The 17,992-nt window shown below is 47.8% G+C and overlaps 2 protein-coding genes across 11 annotated transcripts in view; one reads left to right on the forward strand and one right to left on the reverse strand.

The window, feature by feature from the left end:
- On the forward strand, window positions 1-13,382 carry LOC147240170 (polyhomeotic-like protein 1). Of its 8 annotated transcripts, none has more exons than XM_086192514.1 (16): window positions 1-59; window positions 201-468; window positions 1,120-1,247; window positions 2,734-2,844; window positions 3,315-3,389; window positions 3,504-3,632; window positions 3,878-4,042; window positions 4,123-4,198; window positions 4,511-5,472; window positions 5,762-5,888; window positions 5,987-6,159; window positions 6,240-6,330; window positions 7,632-7,719; window positions 8,124-8,337; window positions 10,196-10,406; window positions 10,478-13,382. In XM_086192514.1, the coding sequence occupies exons 3-16, from the start codon at window positions 1,125-1,127 to the stop codon at window positions 10,627-10,629; spliced, it is 2,697 nt and encodes an 898-aa protein (XP_086048640.1). In that variant the 5' UTR covers window positions 1-59; window positions 201-468; window positions 1,120-1,124; the 3' UTR covers window positions 10,630-13,382. The 8 variants fall into 8 exon arrangements, with proteins under 8 accessions (XP_086048640.1, XP_086048639.1, XP_086048638.1 ...); XM_086192513.1 differs by having other exon boundaries at window positions 1,123-1,247; window positions 2,734-2,850; XM_086192512.1 differs by having other exon boundaries at window positions 2-59; window positions 2,734-2,850.
- Window positions 13,036-17,992, reverse strand: part of styk1a (ATY kinase 1a) — a 16,436-nt gene continuing 11,479 nt past the window's right edge. For 2 of the 3 annotated variants that reach the window (XM_086192519.1, XM_086192518.1), the window contains exons 9-10: window positions 14,887-17,374; window positions 13,036-13,472 (exon numbers count right to left, since the gene is read on the reverse strand). In XM_086192519.1, coding sequence (XP_086048645.1) covers window positions 17,179-17,374 — 196 coding nt within the window. In that variant the 3' untranslated portion in view covers window positions 13,036-13,472; window positions 14,887-17,178. The remainder of the gene's footprint in view (window positions 13,473-14,886; window positions 17,375-17,992) is intronic. The other variant, XM_086192517.1, reaches the window with a different exon arrangement.

Below are 17,992 nucleotides of genomic sequence, written 5' to 3' on the forward strand. Positions count from 1 at the left end.
TTTGGACACCATTTTCCATGCCAGCATTGCTTGTTTGTGAAAGCTGACTAATTTCACAGGTAATTTATGAATCTACTAGTCACACTTTAACAGCAACTTTAGACCACCAGAGTTACAATGCGTTTTGGGAGACTGTTCCATTTATTATCTTTTTCTTTGATCAAATTCGTGAACCATTTTACTTTGAACGTATTGTTTAGGGTTTCCTCCTGCATGGGGAGGGTCTCCTTTCGTCATTCTATTGCGCCGGAAGAGGCGGAGCAGCGGAAGAAGGAGGCGTTTCCCTCCGACAACACAGCTGCAAATGTCTGCGGGAGGACGGAGAAACCTCCGCTGCTGCGTCCCACAAAGCTCCCGGAGCAAGCCCTCATCCCGGTAGAAAGACGCCTCAGAAACCGTTGAGTCGCTCGGAGATTTCCGCCTCTTGCAACCGGTGCAGGAGGAGGCAGGAGACCCGAGCCGGTGACGGTAAGCCCCGTTACCGAGCCAAACAGTGGATGGTACTGGCGAGCTAACGGTCATAGCAGCTAGCTAATGTGAAAAGTGTGCGTGCGCGCGCGCGCGCGCGCGTGTGTGCAGGGTTCAGGAACAGCTCTAGACCTCTACAAAACCCTGACCAGACCAGGACCAAGACTCTAATGTCTTTTTGACACCAAAACATATTTATCCAATAACAACACAGCAAGAAAATATTTGTGATTCAATTTCACCAGAATCTTGAGACGTGGTGGAATGGTGGGTCAGGAATACCAGGTCAGGTGCTCATAGCAGCATCGTTCACTCATCGCATGTAGGAGTGACGGTTCTGATCCAGATTCCAGCCTGATGTGGACCATGAACCTGCTGAACATCCCTGATCCACAGCCTTCATTAACAAATACCCTTGAATTACTGCATTCACGCATATTTTCTGCTCCTGAACGGCGTCGTGGGTCACTGCTTCTCTCCGGTAGAAATCTCGATGACATCGTCGGTGTATCTGATAATGTTGTTATTTCCTGGATGTAAACAAGTCTGGGATATTGGCTCCACCCAGTTGTGATGTCACACATGTGGTGATGGAATGGTTTGAAGCGCTTTGATGGTGTTTGACGGACTGCTTGTCCTGTGTGTCCTCAGCAGCCATGGAGACCGATGGAGAGCAGAACCAGCAGGGGGCCTCCACCAATGGGAGCGTGGCCTCTGGGACGAGCTCCCGCCCTTCTCCTATGAACTCCATGTCTCTGTATGAAAGACAGGCAGTACAGGTAGCAGAGTGTGTGGGTGTGTTTGAGGCTGTCCAGGTGTCCACTCTTTCATCCCTTCTTTTCTTTAATTTTAGATTCTTCAGCATAATCCTTCCCTCTCTCCTCCATCATGTTTTGAATTTCTTCTTTTTCTTCTTCCTGTCTTTTATGAGTTGTTATGCTTCACTGCTTCATCTCCTCCCCTTTCCTCTGAGTGATGTGGTGGTGATGAGGTGTTGTTGTAGTCCAACAGGAAGTGATCATGTCAGGGAGGAGGTGTGTTTGTAGTCCAACAGGAAGTGGTCATCTCCTGGTCCCTCCCCCAACAGGAAGTGGTCATCTCTTGGTTCCTCCCCCAGCAGCCAATAGGATCGCTCCATGTGATTGTGGTGATTGAACCAGTAAATCAGCTCTGGTGAACAAAAGTTGATGATCTTCCAGGTTCAGTTCATCAAGATCATCTTCACTGATGAACCCTCTATGACTCACAAACATGTCAATATTCACTGTTGATATTTACCGATTGTCAGGGTTGAGGATGATGAGGGAATGATGGAGACCCAATTGCAGACAGTGCACAAAAGAGGTTGATTGTTAATGACGACTGTAGACGGGGCGTGAGGGCGAAGGCTGGAGACGGGGCGTGAGGTTGAGGACTCGATGTGACGTGAGGCTGGAGATGGGGCGTGAGGGCGAAGGCTAGAGACGGGGCGTGAGGGCGAAGGCTGGAGACGGGGCGTGAGGGCAAAGGCTGGAGACGTGGCGTGAGGTTGAGGACTTGATGTGACGTGAGGCTGGAGACAGGGCGTGAGGTTGGAGACGGGGCGTGAGGGCGAAGGCTGTAGACGGGGCGAAGGCTGTAGACGGGGCGAAGGCTGTAGACGGGGCGAAGGCTGTAGACGGGGCGAAGGCTGTAGACGGGGCGTGAGGGCGAAGGCTGTAGACGGGGCGTGAGGGCGAAGGCTGTAGACGGGGCGAAGGCTGTAGACGTGACGTGAGGTTGAAGACTTGATGTGACTAGAGACAGAACTTGAGACAGACCATCAACCTAACAATACAAGACAGCAGAACTAACAGCAACAAACAACCAGCGACAGCGACAATGGACCAACAACCTGACAGGGAAAACACACAGGTTAAATACAAGAGGGGGAACAAGACACAGGTGGTGCAATCAACCAGGTGAGACACATGAGGGAGGTCAGGGAGACGGGACATTACTACAAAATAAAACAGGAAGCACGAGACAGGGATCGTGACACTGATGGAGTTGCTGACGGACAACAAGATGCCAACATAGAATCTTCCGCTGGTGTCAACCTCATTCTGGCAGGGGGAGGACCAGGAGGCCAGGTGTGACATGAGTCCACTCTCCATTTCACCAATGCAGGAATTTACATTTTGAACCCATGACCACCTCAAGACAAATCAGCCATGTTTTGGTAGACTTACCTTTCATGTCTGTTGTCTGACTGGTTTTGATTTGCCCCCCTGTCTGTCTCTCCAGGCCCTGCAGGCGCTGCAGAGGCAGCCAAATGCTGCTCAGTACTTCCAGCAGCTGATGCTGCAGCAGCAGATCAACAACGCTCAGCTGCAGAACCTGGCCGCTGTGCAACAGGTAAAGGTGTGTGCTCGCATGGCCCTCACATTCACCCCCAAGAGTTTGCAGTCATTCATAAAAGCAGGTGACAAGTAACTCAGAGACTAAATTGATGAAAAGAAACTAGAATTAATAAATGAGTGAGTTTTCATCTTGAGATGTAACAATATCAAAGGGTATCATAGTTATTGTGACATAAAAAAACAAGTCAAATGACCATTTATTCATTAACAATATAACTTTTAACATTACAGTGAGTGTGGAAAGTGCCACAGGTGTGTTTCAGGCCTCGCAGTGTTGAACACGGCAGGCGCTCGAGTCCCAGTTGCGGGAGCGGGGAGACGTCACGAGGCACCACTGATCTTTAAGCCTCACTGCAAAATTGAAGATACCATAACATCCTGACTGAAGTTCCATATCTGCTTCTCCGAGCACCCTTGTTGTCTCTGAAGACACCCTTCCTCACCTCGTCCTCCTCTTCCTCTCAGGCTACTCTGGCCGCCAGTCGCCAAACCAGCCCGTCCAGCAGCAGCAGCCCCTCTCAGACCACCAGCACCAGCGCTGTAAGAACTTGATGCTCTGCTCTGCCCTGTTGGCTCCAAAATAGAACTTTAAAGTCCTCAATGGGCGTAAAATAAAACAGTGTCTTCCGACTAAAGGAACTTGTTATTTTTCAGGCCAGTGTCACATCTGGATCTGGTTCCACGACCAGCAGCCGTCCTGTTGGCGCCACTGCAACGTCCACCATCAGCCAGTCTGTGCTGCTGAGTGGGACGGCAGGAGGACAGGGACAAATGTACCTGAGAGTGAGTTTGATTCAGCGTCGTTTGTGCTAGTGTGACCTGTCGGTTACAATTTTCTGTCTCAGAACAACACTTGCAGAATAAAAAAAATCATCAAGTGAGTACTTGAAAGGGAAAATCAACTTTTTGGGTGAAGTATCAGGGAAGTGTTGGTATGAGCATTAAAGGGCTGTTTTTGTGGTGATTAACCCTAGAATATATGCTCTTGTTTAACCCTAACGAACTGCTGCACCTCCCTCTACTCACAGGTCAACCGTTCCCTGAGAGCCCCCATCTCATCTCAGCTCATCTTCATGCCTGGTAACACGGCAACCGCTGCCATGGCAACTGTCACACAACAGCCGCCAGGTCCGAAACAGCAAACGGAAGTCGGACCAAATTCCTCTCCCTGCAGCCAAACAGATAATGATCAGGTTGGTTGAATGGTCATGTTCTCCTCAGCTGCAGTGCTCTGTTCTCACACAGAGGGATTTATTGTTGCCTTTGTCTACAGGTGCAGAACCTCGCCATGAGAGGTGTGTCCAGCCCCAAAGTTGTGAAGACAGAAGCCCCAGAAAGGAGTGACACAGGTGAGGGAAGATCTCCTGATCTGTCCACCCTGGCTGGCCTCGCTGTGAAGGTGCGAATGCCTTCAAGGGTGCGCAAGTGTTTTCATGACAGGTGCACTGATTTGAAAGATCATAAAAGGAAACAGGAAGTCAATACTCGGAAAATACATCAAAAATACAACAGGAAATACAACAATATACATGATTCAAGTTGCTCAACCATTCATAAAGTGCAAGAGTGTCGTGTTCATAGTTTGATTCTGGCACTGCTCATTGCAACCTCAAAAGAATCGTAAAGGTCATAAATGGTGGCGTGCTCTGTCTTTGTTCTAGCAACCTACTCTCTGGTCCAGCCCACCCACCAGTCAACCCCCCAGTCACCCAGTAGGCCAAGCCAGCCTCAGCCCCAGCCGCCCCACATCAAGATCCCCACCTACCCTCAGCCCACTAACCTCAAGGCCCCCTCCTCCTCTGCCTCCTCGTCTTCCTCGTCCACTTCCTCTATCCCTCTGTCCCAGCTCCTGCTTCATGGAACCCGGACCCTCACCTCAGTGACCACAGCTCCTACAGCAGCGCATGCTCTTGTCCTAACGTCCAATGCGGCGTCTCAGCCCCACGGTTACCCAGTTGGCACGGCAACCATCAAACCAGCAGTTGGTGCTCAGACTCTTGTGGTGCAGCCCCTGCAGAAGACCTCACTCAGCACGGAGAAATCCGGCAATGGGCCGATACCCATCCAACCCAAAACACTGCAGGGTCTCCGCCTGCCCCTCCAGCTACCGTCAAGAAACCCCCCTCCCATCCTGCCTGCTCCACCAGCAAGCAGCTCCGCCCAGCCTCAGACACCTCACATCCCAGTTCAGATTGTGGGTGCCAGGCAGAGCTCGCTAGGAAACACCCAGGCTTTGGCTTTGGCCCGTGGCAGCTGCAGCCAGGATGGAGCCGCCGTCCTCACCAGCTCATCAAGCCTCCTGACGATGGTGGCTTCCATCGCCTCCAGGGAGGGTGGGGTAATGGGCCGGGGGGTGGGACTAAAGACTCTTCAGTTGCCCCAGGAGGGTCACCCATTAGCCCAGTTGCCTCAGGTGCACCCACAGGCCAGTCAGAACTCTGGACAGAGTCAGAATGGAGCCCTGGCCTTGGGTCCCACCTCTTCCCAGTCCCCCACAGTTTCATCTCCTCCCTCCACGCTGTCTCGCTCCTCTCTACCTCTCCCCCCGGCATCAGAGGAGCAGAGGGGAAGGGCAGCAGGTGTGACCACGAATGGAGACTCCACAGGAAGTCAGACAGCACAGGTTGGTGACTCATTCTTTCTTTATCAAGTGGATGAAAAACCCTCAACCCTTTTATTTCTATGCATGATATTTAGTCCTGTGGTGTTTATTAGCTCAGGTTAGCTGGCTGGCTCAGCAGGGACGAGCTGGCGTCCTTGTTGCTACGTGGTTGGTGAGGTGGAAACAGTTGATGAGAGGTTGTTTCCAGGTATTAGTTGGAACCCGTTCAGCTCCAAACGCAGATGTTGACTGAATGCTCCGCAGTATGAATCATCAGGTTACAGTTTTTATGTTTCACTCTTTTTTTCAGGCAAAACAAATGTCTGGCTCACTTAAAAGGAAATCTGATTCCAGTTCAGCCAATGATGAAGATGGCCCCTCCCCTCCACAGCTACAGCCAGTCAGAGATCACACACTCCCGACCAATCCTGATGCAGGTAATTGAAGGTTTTAGTAACAAAATGTAATGGAACTAATCATAGCAGTGTGATTAAAAAGTGACCAGCAGATGGCACCGCTCTCACCTGTCTTACAGGCCTTGGAGCTCCACAACCCCCATCCTCCTCTCCCTCCATAGCCCTGTCAGTGTCCCGAGGGTGTTATAATCAGGGGGAGAGAGCTCCGCCCCCTCAAGCTGTCGTTAAACCGCATGTTCTTACACACCTCATAGAAGGCTTTGTGATTCAGGAAGGGGCGGAGCCATTTCCCGTGAGTAGGAGGACGTGCAGGTTCTAATGCTGCTTTCCTGTTGTCTGGTTAATGAACATTTTCAAATATTTGACTGACAGGTATGTGGTCCAGTCAAAGACTCAGCTGGGGAGGATGTAACCAACGACAGTCTGGACACAAACCAATCAGAGATGGTTACCACAGCAACAGGTAACAGCCATACTGAGGATCACCATAGTCTGAATGTGGCGCTGCAGTTGATGGCGCCAAACAACTGCTACTGTATCTGCGTGAATTATCAAGTGATTGTTAACTATACTACGTAGTATCGTACAATAATGACATCATCTGCGTTTGGATTTTCACGGTTAGCATATTAGCATGTTAGCACACGTGGAGCTGGCAGGGTGACGTGTTGGTCCGACATTGTGTTACCAAGCCAGGAAGTTGTCAGCGGACAAGAGGAGGAGAAGTGACTGAAGAGAGTTTGTCTCTTTATGACACCAAAGTTTAAAAGTTTATGGTCTTAGGGACTGGACGGACACACGTCGCCACGTCAGATGAAATTCTGTCTTTGCTCTTCACAATGAATGACAGTCAGCGTAAATGTAAGAATAGAACAGATAAATAATGGTACGCAAAAATACATCACAAATAAGAACTGCACAGGGAATACGACTCTGCAGGCAAAAATGGAGCTGCGGAAAACTATTTTACATGCTAGCGCAAAGTTGTGAGGGACAGCAGCTGAATGAGCCGTAGCTGGCGATGAGTGTCCAGTTCCACATGCATGCTCACTGAGAACGGGAGGTCAAATGCATCTGAAAATCGAACCTGATAGACTTGGATAGTCCTGTGACTTCGTTAAATGCTTAAAAGTCATTACAAACAGGTTTTCAAAAATAAAACTGCTGCCTCTTTGGTTGGTGGTGTAGTCACCATGGTGACCACATGACCCCCTGGGCTCCTCCCTCCAACCTGATGCCGTCTGCTGCAGCAACACTAGAACATGTTTTCGCTCCTTTAAATCAGGACAAATTTACCATCAGTGAAGAAGCTTCATCCTTGGGTTCCAGCTTCAACGTTCCTGGCAGTAATGAGGATGAAAACAGACGGACAGACTTGCTGGTGGCGACTATTCTAGCGCCACCTGGTCATGTTAGTTGTGGGGAGACGCACCAAAACGGATAAAGGATTAATGTGTCTGAGCCAGAATGAGCCCATGAACTAGTGTTTCGTATCTGGTCAGCCTGGTCCAGCATGGCCTCCCTGTGCAGGCAGAGCAGTTGAACGACTCGTGACCATGAGATCAGTCTGGTTGGTGTCTCAAAGGGCTTGAGAGTTCATTCCTGTGTGTTGAAGCTGATCTGGACGTGTGGGCAGCAGTTAGGCGTACAGTGGCTCGGTCAGAGGGCTTGTGCCGCCCTGATTCTTCCCACGGAACAGTACAGCAGTTGATTTGTGCTCTAAATGTTCTACTGACACATTCTCCTCTCTGAACTCCTCCTCAGTGCTGAAGTGTGAGTACTGTAAGAACTTTGCTCCTGCCAGCCAGTTCAGAGGCACCAAAAGGTTCTGCTCCATGTCTTGTGCCAAGAGGTACTTCAGCATGTATGAAATATAACACATATACATTTCAGACACCCACCCCACTCCCAATGTACAGCCTGGCCCTTTGCATGGATGTTCTGTTTGTTCTCCTCCTTGTGGAACACAGACGGTTACTTCACGTTTCCCTTGCTAACAGCATGTCAATGTAATTCAGTCCAGTTTCAGTTTGTTTCCTTAAATGAACAATGCACCGGCTGCATTGTTTGACATATTTGATTTAAAGTTTTCAAGTTTTCTGCTCCTGCTTCGCTTTTGTCTCTTTGCCCACTACGTGTGTTCTTGATCTAGTCCAAGTATTCCTAGTCCGTGTACGACAGGTGCAAAGAGATCAGATCTATATGTTGCTCGTCTTGCTTCAGTACCGTATATGTCACTCTTTGTCTACGATACAGTATGTATTGGTTCCCCAGGTACAATGTCAGCTTCCGGCAGCCCTTCTGCATGCGGCAAGGTCACGGCCAGGCTCAAGGTCACGCCCCAGACCAGGACCAGGGTCACCTATCCAACTCTGACGAGGAGGTAGGCGTCGCCAGGCGGAGGGTTCCACGCAGGACCAGCTCAGAAATAGCCAGCGCCAAGATAGCAGGGAGACCCGTACCTGTCAAGGTGAGACAGCTGCTCCTTTCCTGTATGGATCAAATCAGATCCACTAAACTGGTGCAGGTTCTTGAACCGGTGTCAAGTGAACCAGTCCACAGTCCCACCAGTATTAAGTCGATCCAATGTGTCATGTCTCCTGCTGTCTGCCTCCTAGTGGCTCTCGCCAGTGATGCTGCCCAGTTGTTCACACACATGTAGGGGTGTACTGTTTATGAACGGTCCATTTGATTCCCAGTAAGCATGACTGACAAGATCAATCAGAACCAACCAGTAGGTGTCGCAGAATCATAGAAAACCAACAGACCCACCATTTGTGATCCTCTTGCTCCTGAGTCCATGTAACTGGAGAACTAATTGGAAGGGGAGAGTTCAAAATAATAGCAGGCTGCCGTTCAATGAGTGAGGTCATTCATTCTGTCATAAAGCAGGAGTGAGTCAGGTGACCTTGACTCAAGGGTGAAGCCAGCACTTGTTGTACATGCATTCAGCATTGTGGAACTGGACACTCATCGCCGACTATGGCAAAATGAGAAAAATGGATCCAGTCCAACATAATTAGAGCTATGAGTGACCTGCCCAATCGGACAGAAAACTTGTGGGGTGACATAAAAATGGTGTTTCTGAGGGAGAAACACAGAAATGCAGAGGAACTGGGGAATGTTGTCAGGTCAACCTGGGGTGGAAAACCTGGTCGACTGCATCCAACAGAGATGTGAAGGACTTCTCAGACACAGTGGTCACTCAACTGAGTGTTAGTTGGGTGACTCATTGACCTGAAGAGGCTCCAGCTGCCACCTGTAGCTCCACCTGCTCACATCCCTGTCTGTCCATAAGTCTCTCCTCCTTTCTCTCCCTCTTTATCTCTGTCCCTCTCTCTCCTTCTGTCTATCTGTCTTCCTCCATTCTCTGTCTTTGTCTCTGTCCATCAGTCTCTCCTCCTTTCTCTCCCTCTTTATCTGTCCCTCTCTCTCCTTCTGTCTCTCTGTCCTCCTCCATTCTCTGTCTTTGTCTCTGTCCATCAGTCTCTCCTCCTTTCTCTCTCTCTTTAACTCTGTCCCTCTCTCTCCTTCTGTCTCTCTGTCTACCTCCATTCTCTGTCTTTGTCTCTGTCCTGCTCTCCTGCTCTCTCTACGTCCCCACTGATCCTGGATCTGCTCCACCTTCCTGCTGGTAAAGGAAGGTTCTGGTGGCTGCTGTTGCAGGATGTGCTGCTGATGGAGAATTGTTGGGTGGAGGTTCATTGAAGGAGGGAGGTGCTGGACCTGCTCTACTTGGACAGAGTCAGGACAGAACTTTGGTTGGGGTTTGGTGACACACTAATGAACCTGACCTGACTTGATTCCCAGGAATGCTAAACCCCAAAAGGTTTCAGTTTATATCATAAATACTTGGGTTTGTCAAGAAAAATGCAAACACTGCTTTTTTTGGTTGAAAATGTTCATTTTTCTTCATCCTCTGGATCGTAATTAAAGCTTGATACATTTTCTTTGTTTTCTTTTCGGATGTAATGTGCAGTGTTCCCAATGCATGGAAATAAAAACGATGGTTTGAGCTTTCCTCACATTTGTAACCCACTGCTCTTGTTGTGATGGCTGCTGTCCCTTCCTGATGAATCAATCACAGCTGTCACTTTCTCCTGCTTTGTTCGTCTTCCAACGGTCCAAAATCCAAATCTCTTGTGTATTTCTGACTTTTCTGTCATCATTTATGAAAAAACCATTTGAGAGTGTGGAAGCCGCGTCCAGCTGAGTGGCGATGGGGTCCATCAGGAAGACATGCAGGAGCTGGACTGTCTGTGACGTCACGACCACAAGCATCGTTCTTAAGTGGCGTTTCATGTCTCCTCTTCTTGCTGTCTCTCCAGTGTCGGTCAGAGTCCAGCCATTCAGAGGAGGAGTCCAGCGGAGAGGAGGATGAAGATGACCCCATGTCCCTCTCACCCGCCTCCTCAGCATCCTGCCACCAGCCGCCACCACCACCCATCCCAACCGAGAATTCCACCCCAAGCTGCCTGTCTGCAAGCCCCGCCCTCTGGAACATTGATGAAGTGTCACAGTTCATTTCCTCACTGCAAGGTTGGAAGTCAAATTTCTCCTCTTTTCTTTCCATCTCTACATTTCATTGACTCTCTGTGGTGGTCCTGCAGGCTGCGAGGAGCTCGCCTCCCAGTTCCTGTCCCAGGAGATTGACGGACAAGCTTTGCTGCTGCTGAAGGAGGAGCATCTCATGTCCACGATGAACATCAAGCTTGGCCCCGCCCTCAAGATCTGCGCTCACATCAACAATTTGAGAGACTGATAGAGTTAACGAGTCTGAGTCTGTCCCCTCCCTCCTCTCCAGCCTGTCAGGTGCGACTGGAGCTTCGTCCCCATTTGCTAAAAGAGTAGCGAGATCATTGCTGGTAGAAATACCACCAATTACCATTTTTTTCCTGCAAATGTACTGCAAGGTCCCCGAAGAACACTAGATCTGTACTCAGTAAAGAATTCTGATTTCTACCTGCCATGATCAATGGAAGAACTCGGGATCAGAACGTGAGTCCGAACGTAAAGTTCTGATTCCAGGTGTACCGGATGTTTTTTAGTTCCTCAGCACTACAGTACTACACTTCCACTAAAAAAAACTACTATAGATGAAAGAAGTACACATTGAGTGTGGGAAATGTATTTTAGAGGGATTTGCCCTCCACGTGTGCTTCACTTGAGATTAATGTTTTAGTTTAGGCAGCAACTCGTTCCTCCACAGGTACATTAATCACAGTTCAAGCTTGGAACGAGCACACAGCATTGGTTAATACTTAATTATGCTTCAGCACTCATAGATAATTAAGTATTAACTAATCATTATTAACAATGAACTTCTTTTAACGCTTTACCTTCTACACCACACATTTCAAACTAGACTACACAGATCATTATTTCTGTTACCATCTCAAAACTCTCCAGGTATCTAAATCTCTTTTGCTCAAGGACTGCTGCACAGTACACAGAGTACAGTATACAGTACACTGAGTACAGTATACAATACACTGAGTACAGTATACAGTACACAGAGTACAGTATACAGTACACTGAGTACAGTATACAATACACTGAGTACAGTATACAGTACACTGAGTACAGTGGACAGTACAGTATACAGTACACTGAGTACAGTGGACAGTACAGTATACAACACACTGAGTACAGTATACAATACACAGAGTACAGTATACAATACACTGAGTACAGTATACAATACACAGAGTACAGTATACAATACACTGAGTACAGTATACAGTACACTGAGTACAGTGGACAGTACAGTATACAATACACTGAGTCCAGTATACAATACACTGAGTACAGTATACAATACACTGAGTACAGTGGACAGTACAGTATACAATACACAGAGTACAGTATACAGTACACAGAGTACAGTATACAGTACACTGAGTACAGTATACAATACACTGAGTACAGTATACAGTACACTGAGTACAGTGGACAGTACAGTATACAGTACACTGAGTACAGTGGACAGTACAGTATACAGTACACTGAGTACAGTGGACAGTACAGTATACAGTACACTGAGTACAGTGGACAGTACAGTATACAATACACTGAGTACAGTATACAATACACAGAGTACAGTATACAGTACACTGAGTACAGTATACAGTGCACTGAGTACAGTATACAGTACACAGTATACAGTACACAGAGTACAGTATACAGTACACAGAGTACAGTATACAATACACTGAGTACAGTGGACAGTACAGTATACAGTACACTGAGTACAGTGGACAGTACAGTATACAGTACACTGAGTACAGTGGACAGTACAGTATACAGTACACTGAGTACAGTGGACAGTACAGTATACAATACACTGAGTACAGTATACAATACACAGAGTACAGTATACAATACACTGAGTACAGTATACAGTACACTGAGTACAGTGGACAGTACAGTATACAATACACTGAGTACAGTATACAGTACACTGAGTACAGTATACAATACACTGAGTACAGTGGACAGTACAGTATACAATACACTGAGTACAGTATACAGTACACTGAGTACAGTATACAGTACACTGAGTACAGTATACAGTACACTGAGTACAGTGGACAGTACAGTATACAATACACTGAGTACAGTATACAATACACTGAGTACAGTATACAATACACTGAGTACAGTATACAATACACTGAGTACAGTGGACAGTACAGTATACAATACACTGAGTACAGTGGACAGTATAGAGTACAGTATACAGTACACAGAGTACAGTGGACAGCACACTGAATACAGTGGACAATACACTGAGTGCAGTGGACAGTCCACTGAGTGCAGTGGACAGTCCACTGAGTGCAGTGGACAGTCCACTGAGTGCAGTGGACAGTCCACTGACAGTACAGTGTAGTCCAGAGGCTGCAGCAATGCTACAAAACCACTGTATTGTTGAGTTTGTTGACATCGTCCATCAAAGTACTTGCTCTGCAGAGTTCTGTGTGGTTGAAGTTTTCACCGCTGGTCCCTCCACAGTCCATCCAAGCTCTTTTTAATGTCTCTTTAAACTTTTTGGGGGCTGCAAAAAGGTCCAACATCTCAATTTAAGCCGTTGATATGAATTTCTCTCTCCTTGTTCCACCTGGAAGAACCCCCCCCCCCCCCCCCCCCCCCTGTAGTGACCTGTATCACAACAATACCATAGATGCTCCAACAGGAACACAGGATCTCACGGTCAGATCATAGAAGCTGAAGTCATCAAGTTCATTTGGTGGTCAGTTTGCTTCGGCTCACTTTTACAGAAGTATTTTATCAACTTAAATTTTGAACTTTGAACATATAATTTTTGGAACAATGGAGTTTCAGTTTATCCACTGACGAGCTGCTCAACCTCCTCGGCACAATTATTTTTAGGGCCTGAGCCAGTACCTGGCGAAGACCCTATTATGTTTTCCATTTCTGGTTCGTGACCTTTGGGTGTCCAGGGTGACGTCCTGGCTGATTCCAACTGGTTTGTGAAGAAAGGCTGACAGAAAAGAAGAGTTGAGGTGAAGCTGCAGGCATTATGACGACTTCTGCTCCAATCACGATGAGAACGTTTGTAGAATAAAAGCTCGCTGTTGCCTGGACCTACAGTAGGATGAATGGATGAATGTGTGAACACTAAATATACTGTAATATGTGTAATATTTGTTTTTATTTAAATATTGTTTGTTGGACTGAAGTAGACATTTTCTCATGTTCTCTCTGTGAACCTTGTGGCCTTGAATAGATTTAGAGGAAGTTTTTTAACTGCTTTTCATACCATTCCTTGGTTTTATTAGTGATTCCTTTTTTACTATTTCAAGCAGTTACATCCGTTGCCTTTTCTGAACTGTGTGGCTGAGTAGTGTCTGCCTGCCTGGATGAAGAGAACTCGCTGTCTTCCTCTCTCACTTAGTGTGTAACTACCAGTATTTAGCGTTATAGCTAGCGCTCAGACATTCTTAGGTTTTCTGAAGACGCTCATGATCTTTGATTGCTGTGTTTTATTTGACAGTCGCACCACGATTTTGAGTCAGATCCACCGGCAAATTGAAGAACACCAAAAAAAAGTACTTGTTCGATATTACAAGTGCCACAATCCAAAATTTCAGCAGGACACACAAATTAATCAGTCAATCAATCTCATTTCCCAAAAAGCACTTTTGTTATGAAGTATGTGGATTCTGCAAAAAGCATTTTTAGAAGAAGCTGCTGTTTTGCAATAACTGGACGAAATCTTGGCGTGACTGAGTTTGGCAACAAGAGTTTAACAATACTATCGTGCAAATAAATAATCAAGGAATTGTTGAAAAAGTGTAATGCTTTTTTTCACATGTCTGGAAGCAAAGATGGTTCGCGTGCGCGGGGCCATACTGGTTAAAAGCCATGTGTCAAAATGCCGTTTTATCTGAAATATTAGATTAAATATCTTGATGCTGCGGAGACGTCAGCTCATCTTCATCTTTGAAAACATCTTTGAGACGGAGCTGCACAACACTCACACCGAAGCATTTGAATGGGTTTTGTGAAGATGGACATTCCCTCTCATGTCACAGCTCATTATAGAAGTCAGAATAATTGAGTTTGTCAAGATGGTGCAGCCCTGTTGGTTGATGAGCTGATATGTCAGCCCTCCTTCACAGTGAACTGATGAAATGATTGACATTTCAGAGTTGTGTCACTCTCAGTAGAATGCAGTGTTTTTTCTCAGTGTGAGAACTGATGATCGAGTTTATTCAGTTTCAGTAAACGGGGTTTTTCAGCTTTGTAATCTTTAATCTCTTGCTCTGTGTTTAAATGGTTTGAACTTGTCAGCACTGGAACTTCCAGATCCCAATGAAAGTCTGCGTGTCCTCATTTAGGGTCCAGGCCGGTAGTGGCTTTGGGTCTCTTCAATTCTCACAAATTGTTTCCTCCTTAAGAAGATAACTTGCTGCTGTTAACAAGCTGTCAGAAAAGGCAACTCTCATCGACGTCTCGCCCCTCATCCCACCTGTAACGACCCCAGAGACCATCTCACCTGGTGCAATGGCGAGGAGATGGTTCGCTTTGCTTCCTCAGTCTGTCTGCTTTTGGTTTCTGTGAAAAACACGTGAGGCCCTTATTTCAATTTTCCCCACAGTATCAATCCAGGGGAGAGGAGGAAGCCAGCAGGCTCCAGCTGTGGGATCATCGCTGACAAGGACTCATTCAGACAGTAAATACTAACTACATTTGCCACTTTGCTTTTTTTATGCTTAATGTTTTTAACTGTGTGAAAGAAGAAAAAGGGAAAAGAAACAGCAGGGTTGGGCAGAAACATTCTTAACATACAGTGAAAGAGCAGTGATGTAGTTAGGAAGACATGCTTGGTGTGCAGATGAGTCAGGTTAGCAAAGGTCTCCCTACAGCAGCTGCTACAGACTTCAGGTTATCAACAAATCTCCCAAGATACACTGCTCAAACAATAAAGGGACCAACACATTGTAACTCCAAGTCAGTCTCCATCCATCGTCGTCTTCCGCTTATTCCTTACTAGTAAGGGTCGCGGGGGGTGGAGCCTATCCCAGCATCTACGGGCCAGAGGCGGGGTTCACCCTGGACAGGTCGCCAGTCCATCGCAGGGCCAACATAGAGACGAACAACCATTCACACTCACAGTCATACCTACGGTCAATTTAGAGAATGAATCAGCCTCGTCCCCAATTGATGTCTTTGGACTGTGGAGGAAGCTGGAGTACCAGAGAGAACCCAGCAGGAACAGGGAGAACATGGAGACTCACCCAGAGAGATCCTGCGCCCGAGCCAGGACTCGAACCCGGAACCTTCTTGCTGTGAGGCCACAGTGCTGACCACTGCACCACCGTGCAGCCCCCGAGTCAGTCTCACTTCTGTGAAATCCAACTGTCCACTTAGGAAGCAACACTGATTGACAGTCAACTTCACCTGCTGTTCAAATGGAACAGACAACAGGTGGAAATTACAGGCAGGTAGCAAGACCCCCCAGTAAAGACGTGGTTCTGCAGGTGGTGACCACAGACCACTTCTCCGTTCCTATGCTTTCTGGCTGATGTTCTGGTCCCTTCTGAATGCTGGCGGTGCTTTCACTCTGGTGGTAGCATGAGACGGAGTCTACAACCCACACAAGGGGCTCAGGTAGTGCAGCTCATCCAGGATGGCCCATCAATGCTGGCTGTGGCCAGAAGGTTTGCTGTGTCTGTCAGCGTAGCGTCCAGAGCATGGAGGCGCTACCAGGAGACAGGCCAGTACATCAGGAGACGGGGAGGAGGCCGTAGGAGGGCGACAACCCAGCAGCAGAATCGCTACCTCCACCTTTGTGCAAGAAGGAACAGGAGGAGCACTGCCAGGGCCCTGCACAGTGACCTCCAGCAGGCCACAAACGTGCACATGTCTGCTCAAACGGTCAGAAACAGACTCCATGAGGGTGGTGTGAGGGCCCGACGTCCACAGGTGGCTTACAGCCCAACACCGTGCAGGACGTTTGGCATTTGCCAGAGAACACCAAGATTGGCAAATTCACCGCTGGCGCCCTGTGCGCTTCACAGATGACAGCAGGTTCACGCTGAGCACATGTGACAGACGTGACTGAGTCTGGAGACGCCGTGGAGAACGTTCTGCTGCCTGCAACATCCTCCAGCATGACCGGTGTGGCAGTGGGTCAGTAATGGTGGGGGGTGGCACAGCCCTCCATGTGCTCGCCAGAGGCAGCCTGACTGCTGTTAGGTAGACAGCACCAATGAAAGCCCCACCTGCTGGCCTGACTGTGGTACTGCACTCCACTCTGAATGCACCTTTCATTCATTCTCTATTATTAAGCACATTAATGCACCTGTAAAGGTGTGTTCACACCGCGTCGCGTTTGGTGTGAACACACCTTTAGTCATCAACAACAACTATAAATGTTGGTGTTCATCAGAATGGGAGACTGTTGGTGGCGCAAACTTGGCTTGCAGGTCCACAGGTTATTAGGGGACGAAGAAGAAGTCCACGGTGCATTGTGGGCCATAGGTTGCTCCGTAGGATGCATCTGAACCGGCCTACAATGTGGGCGTGTTTAGGCTGGAATTTAGGTTGCAAAGTAAGTTGCTACTCGCGCCAGTTGTGGTTTGGGACAGCCTACGACCTGCTCTGAGACCCAGGATCAGACCTACTTGGCCATTCGGACGCAGCGTCAGTCTTCCCAGTGACCCATCACCAGGTTCTAAAGGAGGGTTTGACCTCATCTGAGAGGATCTGGTTCACTAGGATGAGACACAAGACTTGCCTTTAATCAAGAATATTCAAGTCCAGTGTCACTGATACTCTCAGCCAATCAAAGCACAGCAAAGTTGTAGGCTTCTTCATATCCTGCCTCCCGCAAGTATTTCTCAATGTCCAAAGGCTCTGGCATCCTGAGAACTGTCGTCCCATTGGCTGAATTCTCCCCTGCTTTAAGCCTTTGAATGAGCTCTGACACGGAGAGGCGTTGCTGGGGGCTCCAACGGCAGCAGGACCTGATGATGGCATACCTGGGGGAGGAGCAGCATACAACACCCTCAAACCAGAGCCCAGCATCTAAACCAGGGGTGGGGGACCACCTCCATGGCTGAAGGTGTGTGAATCAGTGAAATCACTTGTTGAAGTGTTTGGTGAGAGGGAAAACCTGCATATATGTGGCCCTCCATGGCACATGGTTCCCCACCCCTGATCTAAACCCTTACCAATTTAGAAAAGAGTAGGACCACGTTTTGCCCATGTTCCATGTGGGTGCATGGTTGGAATTAATGGTTAGCGGCTAGCGTGACTCAGCGTTATCTAATGGCAGTATTACACAAGTTAACCAGGTGATTGTATAAAAGTCAAGAAAGGCTATGACCTTTTCAACACCAGAATAGAACAACTGACATGAGGCGAAAGCTAAATTGCTGCTCAGGGGTCGTTTCAGAGATCTTTCAGTTCCCTGCAAACCCCAGCATTTTGAACTGAAAAACTTGGTCAACTCCTGGTCAAATTTGTGATAACCGAATGGTACCACTTGTAACCCCGCCCTTTTCTTGTTGGTTGTTCTGCAGACTTGTTGTGGGTGTTTCCATGGAGAACTCAGGCCAAAGTGGTGGCAGCACTGTTCTCATCATAGACCAGATGGA

The sequence above is a fragment of the Aulostomus chinensis genome, chromosome 22 (assembly GCF_037954235.1).
Source record: "Aulostomus chinensis isolate RoL2024-O1b breed Wild chromosome 22, RoL_Achi_v1.0, whole genome shotgun sequence".
Classification (NCBI taxonomy): domain Eukaryota; kingdom Metazoa; phylum Chordata; class Actinopteri; order Syngnathiformes; family Aulostomidae; genus Aulostomus; species Aulostomus chinensis.